This window comes from Physella acuta, unplaced genomic scaffold (assembly GCF_028476545.2).
Source record: "Physella acuta isolate Inbredline_101_S28 unplaced genomic scaffold, ASM2847654v3 ptg000804l, whole genome shotgun sequence".
NCBI classification, from domain to species: Eukaryota; Metazoa; Mollusca; class Gastropoda; family Physidae; genus Physella; species Physella acuta.
The window spans coordinates 165,746-185,494 of NW_026732322.1; the positions used below are offsets into that span (position 1 = coordinate 165,746).

At 33.8% G+C, this 19,749-nt stretch overlaps 2 protein-coding genes across 2 annotated transcripts; both read right to left on the reverse strand.

The window, feature by feature from the left end:
• Positions 1–1,156: 1,156 nt before the first annotated feature.
• On the reverse strand, positions 1,157–6,839 carry LOC131951184 (uncharacterized). The gene is made up of 8 exons (XM_059313520.1): positions 6,684–6,839; positions 5,417–5,577; positions 5,199–5,276; positions 4,962–5,064; positions 4,079–4,143; positions 2,599–2,802; positions 1,499–1,551; positions 1,157–1,251 (listed from the first exon to the last, which is right to left on the reverse strand). The coding sequence occupies exons 1-7, from the start codon at positions 6,796–6,798 to the stop codon at positions 1,513–1,515; spliced, it is 765 nt and encodes a 254-aa protein (XP_059169503.1). The 5' UTR covers positions 6,799–6,839; the 3' UTR covers positions 1,157–1,251; positions 1,499–1,512.
• Positions 6,840–6,954: 115 nt separating this feature from the next.
• On the reverse strand, positions 6,955–14,363 carry LOC131951191 (nuclear pore complex protein Nup153-like; the record flags this gene model as incomplete). Its single annotated transcript, XM_059313529.1, has 8 exons — positions 14,306–14,363; positions 13,508–13,635; positions 13,162–13,290; positions 12,201–12,915; positions 11,528–11,746; positions 10,656–11,354; positions 7,630–7,724; positions 6,955–7,014 (listed from the first exon to the last, which is right to left on the reverse strand). Coding segments are annotated over exons 1-8 (2,064 nt in total), but the record flags the coding sequence as incomplete, so codon positions are not given.
• Between the last annotated feature and the right edge of the window lie 5,386 nt (positions 14,364–19,749).

Below are 19,749 nucleotides of genomic sequence, written 5' to 3' on the forward strand. Positions count from 1 at the left end.
AAATAAACTTAAATTATAATATGCTGTGTGATAATGCTAGAGATGGATATATAATTCACATATAAAATAACGGATTCTATTTTAAGTAAGTAATATAATATTTATATGAAGGAATAAATGTGTTGAATTGTTGCAAATTTAGTGAAACTTTTGACACATTAAAAAAAATTGCAATTGCTGCTGGTCTGTGACCATAGTTTTTATATATTTGGACTCAGTGGAGGGGCTGCCTTTAAAATTTGCATATAAATATAGGCATATGTATATGCTTTTGCATATATATATATATATATATATATATATATATATATATATATATATATATATATATATATATATATATATATATATATATATGTGTATATATATATATATATATATATATATATATATATATATATATATATATATATATATGCAAAAGACTTAGTATACTACATGTTGTTTAAAATAATCTAGAGCAAACAATGTGTTTAGTATATCTAAAGAAAAATTTGTTTATCTTTTTCCCAGTGCAGTTAAAACGTTATCAAAGGTTTTTTTTGTTTTAGTTATCATGAAAATTATGATGTGGGTGAAGATTTTCATTATTCTAATTTTATGCACATGGTTAAAAATTCATTTTTATCATCATTAGGTTTTTTTCAATTGGTAATTATTACTTTTTTCCCTACATAGTCTGCATATTAAGAATTTCCCATTTTGTATGAAGTAAACCACAATTTCCTTAAAAAAAAACATTTCAAATAAAAATGAAAATAGGGAATACATGATTTGTTATAATGTCTTATTTATTATTGAATAGTTAAACAATATAATTATCAAACTTTTAAATATGAAAAAAGACATTCTTGTAATATCTTTTATGTTATTTAGTTGCACTATTATTGTAAAAAATATATGCTAATGAAGGCAATGTTGCTAGCAAAAGGGTAAGGTAATTAGGTGTGCCTATATTACAAATTTAATTGGTCTGTAATTTTAATTGAATGAACATAAAATATAAATAATTAATATAGTTTGAAATGTAATTAGCAAAAAAAAATTGTAAAGGTAAAAATATTTTTTGAAAAATTAACTATAAAAATAAATAATTTTTACCTGGTGAAAACTAACACAAGCCACACAAACAATACTAAAGTTATAAAGCAATTAAGAAAAAAAACAATATCTAATATTTCATTCAGCTTTCACAAAAGGACTTCATTTCTGGAGCAATATCAGCGAGTATTAATTTTCGTCCAATTGATACTGTGAAAAAATGTAACACAGAATTGTTACAATATATTAATGTTTAGTTTGCTGCTCATAATTATGTAAATCATGCAAAAAGTTTATGAAATGAATTAGTACTCAGACCTTAATTGTTATTGATTTATCATCACAAAAATCAGCTGGTAGTCTTAAATAGATAAACAATAAAATGTTAAGTAAGTAAAAACTAAGACCTTACAAGAGGATCATAATAGTGAAATAAAACAATGAGATTTTTCTTTACCTTTTGGAATTTTTTTATAGATTGTTTAAAAAAACAGCTGCCTTTCTAATAGCCTGGTGAGAAAAATATCAAGCACATTACAATATATCAATATTAAGGTGAACGTCAATTTAATATTTATTGTCATTTAAGCAAAAAAGAATTATGAAACCAAAAGAATCTAATATGATTGAATATATGCTGTCTATTTAATTGTAAAAAGAGGATTTATGATAACAACATTTAAACATATTTAGATGTTTTGAATCATCACTAAAACTGCAACACATACATTTTTGTTACAATTACTTCTTAACTAAAAGCATTTTAAAATAAGTGTAACTATTAGTTTTCTTAATTATAATTTGCATTATCTTCATAACATTTGATATATATAAGTAATTTTAACCTCATATTTAAATTTTTTGCTAATGAACTTATTCATGCATACACGCAAATCCTTTAATTATGACATAACTATTTATTATAGAAACTGTTAACAAAGTACTTTTACCTTAAACGAAGCAATAAAATAATTGGGCAGAAACACCACAAATGTTAACTGTTACGTATATATATATATATATATATATATATATATATATATATATATATATATATATATATATATATATATATTCAAAATAATTTAATAAATGCCACAAATCGGAGTATTTGCACGAAAATAATCTCTATTTTAAAAATGTACCCTGTAGTAACCCTATAATGCATGGACTGAAATTAAAATAATGTATTTCCTATGTTTATTTTGCTGTTTAGTGGTTGTTTTATTCTAGTTAAAGCTTGATCTTGTTTTTTCTTTATTCAAGCCACTGTCGTGCGAGGTGGGGGGGGGGGGGATGGATGGGTTTATAATAACAAGCCAAACCATTTTAAACTTTAAAACTGTCGGTGTTCTTTACTAAATAAAAATGTATACATCCTTTAAATAATGGTCCAATGAACAGGTACGTAGACATAAGTAAAATATTTCGGATTGGAATATTTTGTAAAGGTTTAAACAATGATCAAATATATTCATTCAGAGATAATTGAAAATAACATTTCATTTTTTAACTCTGCAAAGCTAAAAGTGTAGAAACATTTTGAGAGACACATACGTCTCTAAGCTGTGAGGGGTTATCCAGTGAGACAGTTACTTTCTCCGTGTCCTGTGATCCAACTTTAGTTCCCGTCCAGGTGATTCTGCTTTTCCCAGTAGCCCGCTTAAACTTCAACTCTCTGATGTCATGATGAAAGAGTAACTCTCTAGTGTCACCCATCATCAAGATGGTGGCACGATTGTTGTGGGTGTCCACTAAAATCTACACATTAAAAGACGTCAACATTGTCATTACCTCTTGTTACACAAATAAGTCTTACAAACCACCTATCTATTTATTGCTATGTAGTAAATTAACAAAGATACTTATGATACATAGTTAATTTACTTAATAACAATAGATAGATAAGGCAGAGGCGTCGCGATGTGGAGGGGGGACGGCGGACCGCACAGGGTGACACCATTTAGGGAGGGTGACACTATGGCGAAAGTTGCAAAATATATAGAAGAAACATGCTTTTTGCCAGTGCGATTAGTGATTAATTAGATTTAATGATTTAATACACCTATATTAATAACTGACTATAGAAAAACATCTTTACTATGAATTGCATGCACTTTAAAACTATCATCCTGGGGGGGGGGGGGGGGGGGGTTAAGGAGTGTAACAATAGCTACAAACTTTACAGAAGAAAAAAGGTTTTGTTGAGTATTTTGAATAACTGACATCAATAAAAGACTGATGAGGAGGTGACACAAAAAGTCTAATAAATTATGATGAAAACGATGCTTTTTCCACATGAATTAATCGGTGGATTAATATGCTATGCGCACAAACCGACGCCATTGTGCAAAATGAAAGGGGTGACACCGATTGCAACTATATTTACAGGCCTATGTAGACCTTATGGGACGGAGTGGTCTAGCGGTAGAGAGCTGGACTGCTAACCCGTAAGTCTCGAGTTCGCATCCGGGTTAAAGTCAGTAGACCGTCCCTGAGTCCACCCAACTCTGATGGGTACCTAACTCACGTTAGGGAAAAGTAAAGGCGGCTGGGCATAGTGCTGACCACACTATCTCTTCTTATGCCGAGGTCACAGAAACAAGTGAACTCTACTTCACTTGCCCCATAGGCCGTCAGGTTTGAAATGGAAACTTTACTTTTTATGTAGACCTTAATATAAATAAATAAATATATATATATATATATATATATATATATATATATATATATATATATATATATATATATATATATATGCATATATATGCATATATATATATATATATATATATATATATATATATATATATATATATATATATATATATATATATACAATTTTTTTTTTGGGGGGGGGGGGAGGGGGTGACAACGTGAGGTTCCGCCCGACCTAGCGACGCCACTTAGATACGGTACTTATGATACTCATGTTCTTATTAATTTGTTTTAAAATATATGGAATTCGACCAAGATAATCTTGTTTTTGAAAAACATCAACAAAAACTAATGCTTTAACTTAAAAAACAACACATACTGTGATTTCCCCTTCAGTCTGTTCAGGTGACTTTTTTGCTCTAGTACAGAAAAAAGTTTCGACTCCTGTAAAAAAAAAGTGAAAAATGTGTGAGAGATTTGATTCATTACTCGGGTGTTGTTTAACTATCGGCATGCAATGGGACAGACAATCCAATTTCAGAGGCCCCTATAAAAATAGTTGATGTCTACTTTTAAATATGTATCATAAATAACGTGGTAAGGAATGAATGTGGAATTACAATTCGCAAGTAGTATGACTGGGATTATCTTAAGTAAAAGCGGTAAAAATAACTAGAAAAGTAAATTTAAAGTTTTGGAGGCGTTTTTGTGAGTGGTTAGGATGTAGACTTAGTACCTACTCGTTAGATCTAGTAGGGTCTCAGAATTTGGAAGAAGTATGTATGGGAATTTTAGTATGTAATTGAAAAGAGCTTGAGAGTTCGTTGTTCATTTTAATTTTAGATGTTGTATTGCTGTTGTTTAATTTATCGTATTCGCTGTAAATAAATAAAAAATGTGATTAGGTGAATTAAGTGATCCTAACAGTTGTGTGTCAAACAGCTTTAAATCCTTAACGAGTGTTCCATACAACATATGTCACAGGCTACTAAATCTGTTGTGATTGATCGTCTAGAAACTGTAGATGATATAGGGGTTATTAGAGTTAGTAGAGGAGGGGTTGTTGATGATATTAGAGTTTTTATTGTTTGGTAAAGTGCTTGATGATGACGACGTGGCTGTTGATAATTCACCGGCGTTATGGTAATTTAGTTGCTGTGGTTAAATCGGGTTACTCTAATAAACTCAAATTACTAATTTCATAAAAACAAAGGGCCAATTGTGGCTATAGATTGAAAAAAAATGTAATTTTTTTTCAATACCTGCAGTAATAGATCTCTGGCCAGAAAGGGCTGACAGAAGTGCAGGGGATGATGTAGTATCAGGTACAGGACCTTTAACATTAGACACAGCTATGGGAGTGACCTGCATAAAACAAAATAATTTTATTTTCATCTGTTTATTAAATGGCTTGATTATAGGAATTTCTATTTTTAATGCAAGAATTGCTTAAACAAATAGAGTTGGACTACAATGCTAAGAATAATTATTGTAATTACAGGTGCAGCAATCACTGGAGCAGGAACTACTGATGGCAGCGGAGTTGAAAAGAATCCTGGTCCTGGGGTGGGTTTTACCTGTGGAAAATTTAATTTCTTTGAATAAAAAAAATCTTAAATAATAAATTTGAAAACACTTTAAAGTTGTGAATGTGTGTACACGCCAGGTTAATATTTAATAAACAGATACTAAATTATTTATCTCTTTGTTGATGTACATCAAAGTCTGATGAGCCTGGGACTACTGGTGTCTGCTGTGATTTGACTGGGGACTTGGAGAAAGAAAACTGGAAGCCTTGTGTTGTTGAAGATGTGGAAGGGGTGACACTTCCAAAGACTGTACTCCTGTCAGCTAGGTTAGCAAAGCAGAATCCAGAATCTGAAAATTGGTTCATCAGAATTTTTTTTTTCAGAAATGAGTTTTTATGGACTTGATATTTTGTCAGTTGAATATACAGTGATACCTCAAGATACGAATTTAATTAATTCCAGCGATCAAAATTCCACAACTGAACATAGTTGAACTAAAATACTACTTGATAATTTAAGGTGTTTGTTTCTTCCTCCCTTTCAGAATGTTCATAAAATGAGTCATTAAATAACTACGATAAAAGATCAATCGCAACATTTTGGGGTGTTTCTTTTCCATAAACTGTGAAATCCGCGGATATACCACTCTATATAGATTGAATTGTCCACTTATATTGAACAAATATTTATAAAAACAATTATAGTTTAATAAAAACACGTTTTAAAATTGAAAAATACTAAAATATAAAATACCTTATTAATAATAAGCTTTAAAAATTAATGAACATTTAAAAATTAATCAAACAAACTTGCTTAATTTTAAAAAATCATTGGTTGATATTTTATGTAAGAGAATTTATGAACGACTAATACTTTTATTAAAGAAATAAAGTTTGTTTTATTATTAATTTTTAATGTTCAATGACTTTAAAATTTTTTATTATAAAGGTGTTTTTTATTACTCTTTAATAATTCGTCTAAATGAAGTCAACTCCACACGCGACAAAAGATTTGCTTTATAAAATTCGATCAGCAGACTGAGATCTCTAAAATACAGTTATCTTCCCAATGTTACTCCGTGGTCGACTCTCATGCAAAAACCAACCAATTGTCACCAACAAATCACCGTCGGTTCCTAGTTGATTTGAGCGATCGCAGGTACTTAATCTTGTTATCTACCAATTTATGATCGAGCTTAGTAATATTTTAATTGCACTTTTATGACTAATCTCGGGGCTAGTTAGATCAAATAATAGATGTTCTTACATTGTCATCTGAGAAATGTATCCGGAAACCAGATCACTGCATTAGAAGTGGGTTAAAATTGAGTTATAAATTGTCAAAAACCCGCTTACCAAAAATAAACAAACACCCAGATAATGAAATTTAAAAAGAAGCTTGTAATAAGAAAATATTTCGCGTTAAGAAAGATGATACACAAGTAATTTTTCTTACTGAAATTATTCGTGCCGAATGGTCCATTGGAAGTTGATGGCGTTGACGTAGTGTTGAAAGCTCCATTTATCGCTAGCGGCGTGTTAAAAGATCTTATTGGATTTTGGCTAAACATATTAGAAGTCAATGTTGCAGAGGTTGTAGATATTGGTTGTGCAGTAGTTGTTGATGTAGAAGTAAATGTTGGCTGTCCAGAGGTTGTTGATGTAGAAGTAAATGTTGGTTGTCCAGTGGTTGTTGATGTAGAAGTAAATGTTGGTTGTCCAGAGGTTGTTGATGTAGAAGTAAATGTTGGTTGTCCAGAGGTTGTTGATGTAGAAGTAAATGTTGGCTGTCCAGAGGTTGTTGATGTAGAATTAAATGTTGGTTGTCCAGTGGTTGTTGATGTAGAAGTAAATGTTGGTTGTCCAGAGGTTGTTGATGTAGAAGTAAATGTTGGTTGTCCAGTGGTTGTTGATGTAGAAGTAAATGTTGGTTGTCCAGTGGTTGTTGATGTAGAAGTAAATGTTGGTTGTCCAGTGGTTGTTGATGTAAAGGTAAATGTTGGTTGTCCAAAGAATGTTGAAGTAGAAGTAAATGTTGGTTGTCCAGAGGTTGTTGATGTAGAAGTAAATGTTGGTTGTCCAGAGGTTGTTGATGTAGAAGTAAATGTTGGTTGTCCAGAGGTTGTTGATGTAGAAGTAAATGATGATTGTCCAGTGGTTGTTGATGTAAACGTAAATGTTGGTTGTCCAAAGGATGTTGAAGTAGAAGTAAATGTTGGTTGTCCAGAGGTTGTTGATGTAGAAGTAAATGTTGGTTGTCCAGAGGTTGTTGATTTAGAAGTAAATGTTGGTTGTCCAGAGGTTGTTGATGTAGAAGTAAATGTTGGTTGTCCAGTGGTTGTTGATGTAGAAGTAAATGTTGGTTGTCCAGTGGTTGTTGATGTAGAAGTAAATGTTGGTTGTCCAGAGGTTGTTGATGTAGAAGTAAATGTTGATTGTCCAGAGGTTGTTGATGTAGAAGTAAATGTTGGTCGTCCAGAGGTTGTTGATGTAGAAGTAAATGTTGGTTGTCCAGAGGTTGTTGATGTAGATGTAAATGTTGGTTGTCCAGTGGTTGTTGATGTAGAAGTAAATGTTGGTTGTCCAGAGGTTGTTGATGTAAAAATAAATGTTGGTTGTCCAGAGGTTGTTGATGTAGAAGTAAATGTTGGTTGTCCAGAGGTTGTTGATGTAGAAGTAAATGTTGGTTGTCCAGAGGTTGTTGATGTAGAAGTAAATGTTGGTTGTCCAGAGGTTGTTGATTTAGAAGTAAATGTTGGTTGTCCAGAGGTTGTTGATGTAGAAGTAAATGTTGGTTGTCCAGTGGTTGTTGATGTAGAAGTAAATGTTGGTTGTCCAGTTGTTGTTGATGTAGAAGTAAATGTTGGTTGTCCAGTGGTTGTTGATGTAGAAGTAAATGTTGGTTGTCCAGAGGTTGTTGATGTAGAAGTAAATGTTGGTTGTCCAGAGGTAGTTGATGTAGAAGTAAATGTTGGTTGTCCAGTGGTTGTTAATGTAGAAGTAAATGTTGGTTGTCTAGTGGTTGTTGATGTAGAAGTAAATGTTGGTTGTCCAGAGGTTGTTGATGTAAAAATAAATGTTGGTTGTCCAGAGGTTGTTGATGTAGAAGTAAATGTTGGTTGTCCAGAGGTTGTTGATGTAGAAGTAAATGTTGGTTGTCCAGAGGTTGTTGATGTAGAAGTAAATGTTGGTTGTCCAGAGGTTGTTGATGTAGAAGTAAATGTTGGTTGTCCAGAGGTTGTTGATGTAGAAGTAAATGTTGGTTGTCCAGTGGTTGTTGATGTAGAAGTAAATGTTGGTTGTCCAGTGGTTGTTGATGTAGAAGTAAATGTTGGTTGTCCAGTGGTTGTTGATGTAGAAGTAAATGTTGGTTGTCCAGAGGTTGTTGATGTAGAAGTAAATGTTGGTTGTCCAGAGGTAGTTGATGTAGAAGTAAATGTTGGTTGTCCAGTGGTTGTTGATGTAGAAGTAAATGTTGGTTGTCCAGTGGTTGTTGATGTAAACGTAAATGTTGGTTGTACAAAGGATGTTGATGTAGAAGTAAATGTTGGTTGTCCAGTGGTTGTTGATGTAGAAGTAAATGTTGGTTGTCCAGAGGTTGTTGATGTAGAAGTAAATGTTGATTGTCCAGAGGTTGTTGATGTAGAAGTAAATGTTGGTTGTCCAGAGGTTGTTGATGTAGAAGTAAATGTTGATTGTCCAGAGGTTGTTGATGTAGAAGTAAATGTTGGTTGTCCAGAGGTTGTTGATGTAGAAGTAAATGTTGGTTGTCCAGAGGTTGTTGATTTAGAAGTAAATGTTGGTTGTCCAGAGGTTGTTGATGTAGAAGTAAATGTTGGTTGTCCAGTGGTTGTTGATGTAGAAGTAAATGTTGGTTGTCCAGAGGTTGTTGATGTAGAAGTAAATGTTGGTTGTCCAGTGGTTGTTGATGTAAAAATAAATGTTGGTTGTCCAGTGGTTGTTGATGTAGAAGTAAATGTTGGTTGTCCAGTTGTTGTTGATGTAGAAGTAAATGTTGGTTGTCCAGTGGTTGTTGATGTAGAAGTAAATGTTGGTTGTCCAGTGGTTGTTGATGTAGAAGTAAATGTTGGTTGTCCAGTGGTTGTTGATGTAGATGTAAATGTTGGTTGTCCAGAGGTTGTTGATGTAGAAGTAAATGTTGGTTGTCCAGTGGTTGTTGATGTAGAAGTAAATGTTGGTTGTCCAGTGGTTGTTGATGTAGAAGTAAATGTTGGTTGTCCAGTGGTTGTTGATGTAGAAGTAAATGTTGGTTGTCCAGTGGTTGTTGATGTAGAAGTAAATGTTGGTTGTCCAGTGGTTGTTGATGTAGAAGTAAATGGTGGTTGTCCAGTGGTTGTTGATGTAAAAATAAATGTTGGTTGTCCAGAGGTCGTTGATGTAGATGTAAATGTTGGTTGTCCAGTGGTTGTTGATGTAAAAATAAATGTTGGTTGTCCAGTGGTTGTTGATGTAGAAGTAAATGTTGGTTGTCCAGAGGTTGTTGATGCAGTAGTAAATGTTGTTTGTCCAGTGGTTGTTGATGTAGAAGTAAATGTTGGTTGTCCAGAGGTTGTTGATGTATAAGTAAATGTTGGTTGTCCAGTGGTTGTTGATGTAGATGTAAATGTTGGTTGTCCAGAGGTTGTTGATGTAGAAGTAAATGTTGGTTGTCCAGTTGTTGTTGATGTAGAAGTAAATGTTGGTTGTCCAGTGGTTGTTGATGTAGAAGTAAATGTTGGTTGTCCAGTGGTTGTTGATGTAGAAGTAAATGTTGGTTGTCCAGTGGTTGTTGATGTAGATGTAAATGTTGGTTGTCCAGAGGTTGTTGATGTAGAAGTAAATGTTGGTTGTCCAGTGGTTGTTGATGTAGAAGTAAATGTTGGTTGTCCAGTGGTTGTTGATGTAGAAGTAAATGTTGGTTGTTCAGTGGTTGTTGATGTAGAAGTAAATGTTGGTTGTCCAGTGGTTGTTGATGTAGAAGTAAATGTTGGTTGTCCAGTGGTTGTTGATGTAGAAGTAAATGGTGGTTGTCCAGTGGTTGTTGATGTAAAAATAAATGTTGGTTGTCCAGAGGTCGTTGATGTAGATGTAAATGTTGGTTGTCCAGTGGTTGTTGATGTAAAAATAAATGTTGGTTGTCCAGTGGTTGTTGATGTAGAAGTAAATGTTGGTTGTCCAGAGGTTGTTGATGCAGTAGTAAATGTTGTTTGTCCAGTGGTTGTTGATGTAGAAGTAAATGTTGGTTGTCCAGAGGTTGTTGATGTATAAGTAAATGTTGGTTGTCCAGTGGTTGTTGATGTAGATGTAAATGTTGGTTGTCCAGAGGTTGTTGATGTAGAAGTAAATGTTGGTTGTCCAGTGGTTGTTGATGTAGAAGTAAATGTTGGTTGTCCAGAGGTTGTTGATGAAAAAGTAAATGTTGCTTGACCAGAGGTTGTTGATGTAGAAGTAAATGTTGGTTGTCCAGAGGTTGTTAATGTTAAAGTAAATGTTGGATGTCCAGTAGTTGATTGTGTAGTTTTCAGTGGTTGCTCAGTTGTTGTTGATTGTACATTGTTTGTTGTTGTAGTTGATGCTAATTTTACAGTGAATGTTGATGGCATAGCGGTTGTTAATGACTGTGGAGGGTCAATGGATGACTTAAGATCGGTTGATTGTTTCTTTGTTGCTGATTTTGTCCCAGCAGTACCATTACATTCTGTAGTAATTTCACCAAAAGAAAACTCTTTTGCGCTCGTAGTTTTTCTGTTGGCTGTTTTCTGATTATTACTGGAATCATTTGGATACCCAATTCCATGGGTTGGTGCAGTGGAGGTGACAGTAGCATCAAACTTGAGTCCAACATCGGTTAATACATTAGTAGCAGGTACTATAAGTGGCATATCAACTGATGTAGGCTCTAAAAGTTGTGAACTAGATGCTCCAAATCCAAGTCCAATATGGACTGTTGGCATACTGGTTTCATTTGTTGTAAAAATAAATCCATCTTTTGTAGACATCAAGGTTCCACAACTAAAGCACTCCATAACGCCAAAATTGTCTTTCAGCATACAATCACCACACTTCCAGTTCCATTGTTTAGTTTCAAAATGATCACTGTAATGTCCCAGTCTTGCATCTTGGGTAACTAATGAAACAATTTGAAGAGCACTTAAAATGAAACTTGAAAATTAGCTACAAAACAAAATATATATGAACAAAGGCAACTTTAAGTTTAAAAAAATAATATGTATTATTAATATGTATTTAAAAAAATAACTATTCATAAGCGAACGAAATAAGGTGCAATAATTGACGAACCTGCAGGTCCAGCAGAGAGAGAAGCACCAAAAGAGATTCCACCCGCGGCAGGTTTAGGCACATCCTCAGGTTTGGTGCCAGCCTTCAAAGTTCCACAAGCTGGACACTTGACCACATCAGAGTTGTTTCTCACCAGACAACCATCACATTCCCAGCTCCCAGCTTTAGGCTTAAACATTTCACTCAACGATGAACTTGTAGCAGAGCTGGCTGGTTCATCTAAAATTATGTTTTGTGTTCCTTTTATAATTAGCAAAATAAATTTTTTAAATGTTCCGAAATTCTACTGTAAGTACTTATATTTTTATAGTTTTAATCAAATATCTTATAATTCACATAAAATCAACACAAACAGACTGGTTGGGAAGCCTACTTAGCAAGGTACAAAATGCTTTCAAATATGTAGATTTTAAATTACATTAACAGATTGTTTTTTGCTATAATTTGTCAATTAAGTTCCACAGAAATAAATATATTATGAAAGAATCTAAATATTTTAAAAAGTAGGCAAATTTATGAACAATATGGAAACGACAGTGTCATATGAATAATTTATAATGCACTATGGCAATGTTATCCTTGTTATTTAACAAGGATTTGGTTTTACAGTCGCAACAATTTTAATAAATTAAATTAAAACAATTATGAGTACTAAAATTAAAAAGAATAATACCCTGATTAGGTTCTTGTTCATCCTCTGAACTGTCCACATTATCAATTAGTGTCACAGATGAAGCTGTGGCATGAAAAATAACTCGGTCTCCAACATTTAATTTCCCTAATTCATCACCTGTCTTAAAAACTTTACAGGTAACTGCCATTTCACTAGTGCTTAAAACTGCTGATGTCAGATTGATATTGTCTATTTCTTTATAGGTTTTATTTGTATGTGACTCAGTACTGTTAGTGCGGATTTGATTTCTTTTTACTTTTGGTAAATTTGCTTGAAAATCTTGTTGCGAGTTTATAGTTTTTTTTTCAGAAATTATCTCAGTTTCATCATCTTCGTCTGAGTCTTTACATTTGTAAAAAGACTTTTTAGCATTTAAATCCTCTCTAAATTCCATTTTGAAAGTAGCTACATTGCTTTCAAAATCCGGCTTAGTTTTCGTCAATAATTTTTGTTTAGAATTCACTTCATGGCTTTCAACAAATTTCTCTTTTGATGTTTCAATTGTAACATTTTCATTCAGTTTCCTACAACACTGATTGAATATTTCAGCGAATTGTGAAGCTTTTTCTTTGTTTTCAAACTTGACTTGCAAACATTCCTCTTTTAGATCAGTCTCCTTGATCTTTGTCCAGTAAGTGAATGATCGCTGTTTGGAATCTTTTGGTAGTAGTTTCATCCCAGACTTAATTAGATGATTAGCACAGATAGTGTCGTTCTAAAATATTAAAACCTCAATCAATGGAAAACACAATTAAAATATAAAATTGTAAAACAAAATGTAAAAATAAAGACATAACTAAAACAAATGATACATTCGAAAAGATACTAAGGATATTTATAGATTAATTCAAAGGAAATTAAAAAGAAACTCATAAATTTCGTTACGTTTGAAAAATAATTAATAATAATAAAAGGTTAAAGACTTTGTATATTTATTAAATTTTAATAATACGTTAACTACCTTATAATGTTTTATATTGACCCAATATTGACCAACATCTTCCAGGATTCTGAGAACTCCTATGATGGGTTCTGTCCACTTATTGCATTCCTTATCATAGTGACTAAATTGGGATTTTTGTGCAAAAATCTGCAAAGATTCAGGTTTTTTTCCAAACTCATTAATTCAAAAGTATGTGAATACATTAGTTACAAAACAATGAAAAAAAATTAAATGGGATAGTTAATTTTATTACAAATATCAAAATAAATATGTAAGATATATTCAGCTTTATTCATTTCACGGTGTTTTAAATATTTAATAAAAATATTAAAAAGGGAAGTAATTTCAAACATTACAAACTTACCTCCCGGAAATCCAGATCTTTACTAGAATTTTCCTCACAAGAAGCGGGAGTCACGTCTGGACGGTCGTTTTGTTCTCGATTAAGATCTTTCATTTTCTGCACCAAACGGAAGCTGAACCAATTAGCAGCTTAACATAAGAATTTATTTATTAATAACTTTTATCAGAAATAACAAAATAACATTGTTACATTAAAAAAAATTTCAATGTCAGTTCTTATTTGAAAATTACTGTTTTACAGATAATTTACCTTAATTTTCTTCTTTATATTTTTAAATGATTGTTTGAATTTAGAAAAGTAGTGGATTGGTTTCTGATAATTAATTCCCCTTTAAATATATAGATCAGTTAAAAAAATATTCAATACTAAATTGAATTAAATCCTCCTTAAATATTTAGTAAAAAATGTGGTTAAAATTAGGTTGGTAATGAATTTACAGGAAGCTCCAAGACTCATGTATATAATGATGATGATGTATATTAATGTATATTGGTTTTATTTCTGTTAAAAATAAAGCAGAAAAAATTAAAAAAAAAATATATCTAGTATCCAAATTTAAACCCGGGGGGAGGGGGTGGGGAGAGGTTGACCTCGGAGGCCCGTGGCTTTAGTCCACCTTGGTCTCACCTGGTTGTTACGCCACTGCCTTTAGTTAGTAGGCTTAATATGCTCATTAACTGTCTTTTGGTTTCATTTTCATTTTCAAATCATAATCCTTAACGCACTGTCTGTCAAAATCTATCAGGATGCTAGTAGGTTAAAAAAGTAACAAAGTTAATTTAAATTAAATTGATTTACCTGCCCAAGTGACGAACATTTAAACCAACTTGGCAATTAATGAATTCAATAGTTTCTGATCACAACCCTTTACACCCAGCTTGTGTACACGAACATCCTGGTGTTAGCGACGACGTAGGGTATGCCCTTGTGTCACACAATACATTGAAAACGAAACTAATTCAACAGAAATTTCAAGGAAACGGCGGCATAGCTACATACTGTAACTGTAACTGGGAAAAGCTTTGATCGTTTAGAAAGAGGAAATTTTTAGGTAAAATAAATCAGAAAAACAGATTGGGTAAGTGACAATGAGATCTTTTTATCATTTAACTTTGTCTGATTATGAAAAAAAAACAACAGTTACTCTTAATATCGCATCGAGGTGTAGGGATAAATTCTAGAGTTAGCGGCGCGTTTGAAATTGAAAGTAACGCATTGGAAATTCATGGAAAATATTGAATATTGCTCACTTTCAAGAAATATAGCGTGACGGTGTTAGTGTATATATATATATATATATATATATATATATATATATATATATATATGTGTGTGTGTGTGTGTGTGTGGTGAAACAGTGGCGTGCAGAGGGGGTGGGGCGGACGGGGCCAAGGCCCCGGGCATCCACTTCAGAGGGGCATCCAATGGGGGTGATTATTATTTTTTTGTTGATATTTTTGGTTAATTGAAAAAGTTGCGGTATGTTGTGTCACTGTGTAATCATAAATTTTCATCTGCCTCCACACTGACTGCTGGCTGATTTATTTATTTACTAATCTCACCCAAAACAAATTGTAATACTCAATCGTCTATCACTGTATGTATAGCACAACTTTTATGGAAAAAGTGGGCTTTAGTATATAAATGGTAATTAATGTTTCTTTAATAAATGCGGTCTTTATATTAAAGTGTTTTTCTGGTATTTTTTTAGTATAGTCTAGGGGCATCTTTTAGAATACTTTTGCCCATTAATTTCTATGCACTGTAGGCGCATCTTTAAAGTAAAGCAATTATGCCCATATTCGTTATTCATAGTCAAGGAGATCCGTAGAGTAATTATTTCCATAATTATTTTTATACACTGCAGGGGCATCTTTGAAGTAAGTATGGTTATATTCATATAATATATTTGAAGACAATCCATACAGTAATTATACCCATCATAATTTTAAATTTTTAAAAAATTTGGGGAAATTTGGGTAAAATTTAAGCGCATTTGCAGAGTACTTAAACCCATATTATTTTTGATAAATTGTTAGGGGCATCCTTAATTTGTTTTTATGTATTATATGAATATACTAAAGAATAAGAATGCCCATATTGTTTTTGAGACACTATAAGGACACGCCCAAGAATATGCATCACAGTATTGTTTTTTTATACATTGTAGTGATATCAATTAGAATAATTGTGCCCATATTGTTTTATATGAATTGTAGGGCATGGTAAAAGTCGCGCTAAAGTTTCAAAGTTTTTAAATGCAAAGTAGAGCTATCTGTTAAGTAAATGGGCGCTTAACATAGAACTGTTTTTATAAATAGTAAAGCTATCTGTAGAGTAAGTGAGTCCACGTTGATTTAATTAATTATAAAGGCCCTGGTAGCCGTTATGCGTGGAGCCTAGGGGCCTAGGGCCGACCATAGCGCGGGGACCAAGGTTTACCATTGGTGTCTTCAACATGTACAGTAAGGCTGTATCAATTCAGGGGAATAGTGTACGAATTAAGTATTCTAAGTGTTCGAAACCTTTATCTCCAATTTGGAAAAGTAGTGTTTTTTTCTTCTCCTCAAAGCGAATTAATTTTATGACGACGATATAATCATGTCGTTTTCCTTTCATATTACCTTCATTATCATGTATCTGACCTCGACATTCATTGATCTCTAAGCCATATTTCTCGAGTGCTGCTGGCAGTCAGCTAAACATCTTTGCCTGTTGTGTCTTTAGCGATACAAAAGTTCAATGAAACATTCCACAGGTTAAAAGTCACAACGTGAAACATCGACAAAGCGCACAAGCAGAAATCGCTGTTCTCTATGACTAGTATCGATATTTTCTCAATGTATCGAGTTTTCTTTTCTTTTACCAAGACGAGACGCTTTATTCCTACGTATCCGACTACTTCGACGTACGAGACAAGACTAGCATTTCTAAGGTCCGTAACTTGTACAGGTATTAAAAAAAAAAACTTCTACATTGTTCCGAATACAGTAGAGTATCAAATTGCGTGGTTTCCCAAATTTACATACCAGGCTTAATGTGGGTGGGATGGGGTGGGATGGCTCACTCAAGTTCACCCATCGCCAGCCATTTCAGGTCAAACAATTACCCGGCGATCCATCCGGCACACACTGAGGTGTGACACTAATGTCTTCCTGTTGCAGTTCAGGTGGGTGATAACTCACATCAACCGTGGCCTCAGTTGTAACAATCAACAATGGTGAACTTTGACCCTTAGTTTTTTTTCCCAGTTTAGCTCAACAAAGTATACCCTACCTCTGCGACCGCAGCTCGGTCCGCTAGGGCAATGTAAAAACTCTTTTGTAGGGCATGAAAAATAGCCCCCCCCACACAAAACTTTCGGCATGTCCCCAAACTCCCCTCCCCGAAATTCTACCTATTATAACATTTGTTGAGTCGCTTGGATTTATTTGTAAGCAGTGTTTTCAAGAGTTTAGCTAAGTACATTTTTTAATACTTTTCTATTTGTTTTCTGTTTGATAACATAATGTATGTAGTAATTTATCTTCGATTGTACGGCTAACACTTTTAACACCGTATGATATATATATATATATATATATATATATATATATATATATATATATATATATATATATATATATATATATATATATATATATATATATATATATATATACATATATATAATGTATGGGGGCATCTTCCCTTGTTTTTGCCCCGGGAATCAACATAGCTCTGCAAGCCACTGGGTGGGAATTACGAGAACGTTTATCTCTCCATATATAAAGCAAAAGGTGTGTGTGTGTGTGTGTGTGTGTTTCTGTCTTTTGTGCATTATTACTCTTTCATCCTATCGTGAAGGGTTTGAAAGTTATTGAGAATAATCTTGGGGAGGTATCTGCGAAAAATTATTTCAAATTCGCAAGGGTGGAGCCCCGGTAGGGGGCGATTCGATTCTTCTTTATATACATATATTTAAAAAAGTCGTATGCGATTCGACCCCGTTCATCCAATTGCCATGAAACTTCAGAAAACAGATAGGATACTCCCAAGAAGATTTCTGCGGAGAAAAAAAAAATTCGTATGGGTGGCGCCAGGGAGGCGGCGTTTTTCGTCAATTAACTCTTTGGCGCCCAGAGTGCCAGAGCCGCTATGTTAGCACTTAGCTTAGTTAATCGGGCGTCCTGCATAGAAGTAAGGGGTACTACTATTTTCAGCGGTAAAACCGCAACAGACGCAGCCGCAAGCGCCCAGGTGATTGCCTGTCTCTCAGCGTCCTGTGCTTCCCTGTGAGCACTAAGGCACCTAAGTTCCTTTTAAAAAAATGTATACTAATAACATGATGGGCAACAATAATCTTTGACTATATCGAAATAGGCGCGTCCTTCGGCGCCCCACATAGTGTTATTTTGGCTCCCCGGGTTTTCCCGTGAAAGTTATGGCTCATACATTCGTTTTAAAGGGTGCGATAAATGGATAAAATATGGTATTACTAAATTGATTCAGGCGCGTCCACCGGCGTCCGAGTACTGTTCAATTTAACGCCCTGGGCTATCGCGTGAACACTATGGCGCCTACATTAGTTTTAAGGAGCACTCTATAATACTGACGCGGCGACACGACATTCGTTGATTAAACTGAGCCAGGGGCCGTACGCGATGTATGTTTTAACTCACTATTACTAAGAATGATTAATATACACTGAGGGTTTTCATAATCAAGCCCGGAGGCGTGCTGGGCGGTAGTGTAGGCAAACCAGTGCCCGACAAACACCCAAACAATGTAAAAATGATGCGCAGGCATTGTTTACATTTAAATAACTAAGTTTTAGAAAACAAGGTCACGCGTCTAAGAATATAGGATTGGAAAAGTATTGATGAAACTCACTTTAAATATTTCGTACGAATTTCTTCTAGACACGCGGCAACGCGCGGGGAAGGGCACGCTAGTAGAGTAAAAATGATACGAGATTTTAATAACATAATTACATAAAGTTAAGTGTGTTTACAAGCTGTGTGTGTGTGTGTGCGGAGGGTGGGGGGGGGGGGGGGGGGTTGTCAGCGCGATTCCGTGAATTGTTATACAAGACGAGGAAATGATATCTATAGAAATGTTAAACAGCGTCAGACGTGTTATGATGTGGGTCAAATGTGTTGAATTTTACAGTTGTCAGTCCACGAAATGTATTGATTAGCTCGAAGAAGTTTAGGAAGATCAGCCAAGTTGTTTTGCTAATATGTGTATACATTATATGGCTAAATGCCGATTTGGAACTAAGAATTTTTATGTTATATTGGATTATTGAAGGGCTTCTTAATGAGAAGGTTGGTGGTTACGAAATTGTGTTTTGTGGGTGCTATTTGCGTTTATTGAAAAACGTTTATTTAATAAATCGGTGATTTCTTTTATAAATGTTTGGCTGATCTGCGGAGTGACAACGGTATGGCAACGGTTTTTATCAAAACGTCTCGAGTTCGGATCCCCCATTTGATTCCTTAGGACCTTACTCAGTCTATTCAGTTGGAACGAGATCGCTACTAGCTTTAAAGAAACTAAAGGCGGCCAGTACAAATAACTGAAAACGCAATCCCAACATATGCCGTGATTACATAAAAACACAACTTTATTTGGAATTGTAAATTAACAAAGAGCTTGGTGTTAGATTATGACAAGTTGCCACTTACAGTTTCTAGTTGATGTGGGGTAATGTGTCAAATTGCTAAAGGTCATCAGTATGGTGCACCATTTTCACATCATTTCTAATGATGCATTTTCTTTACTAACATGAGATCAAATTATTTATAGAGCAACCAATTGTCTAACAACTAAAGCTAAAGAAAATGTATGTTATATTTTTATGAAGCTGGTTTTTATAAACGTTTTAGGGGGTCGGCGTGGTCGAGTCGATAAAGCTCATGGTTGCTAAAGCGACAAGTATCGGGTTCGATAGCTTAGGACAGCAACTCTGCTATGAGAGACAACTAAAAAATCAAACAACTGCTGCCTTGTGGTTTGTTCTTGGTTGGACAAAGGCTATGTAAGAAAATCCAAAGAGAAAAGCAGGCTGAAACGGTTAATAACAAGTTGACAACTCAATTGTGTTGAAGGGAACCTCTTCCAACACTAAAATTAAGAAGGAAAAAGAAGATTAGAGGTTTTATATATAGTCTATTATAATCAAGTATTCGATTTTTTACTCACTTGTTTAATTTAAACAAATGGTTTAAAATAGGGGTTTTTTTTTGGGTGTATTTTTT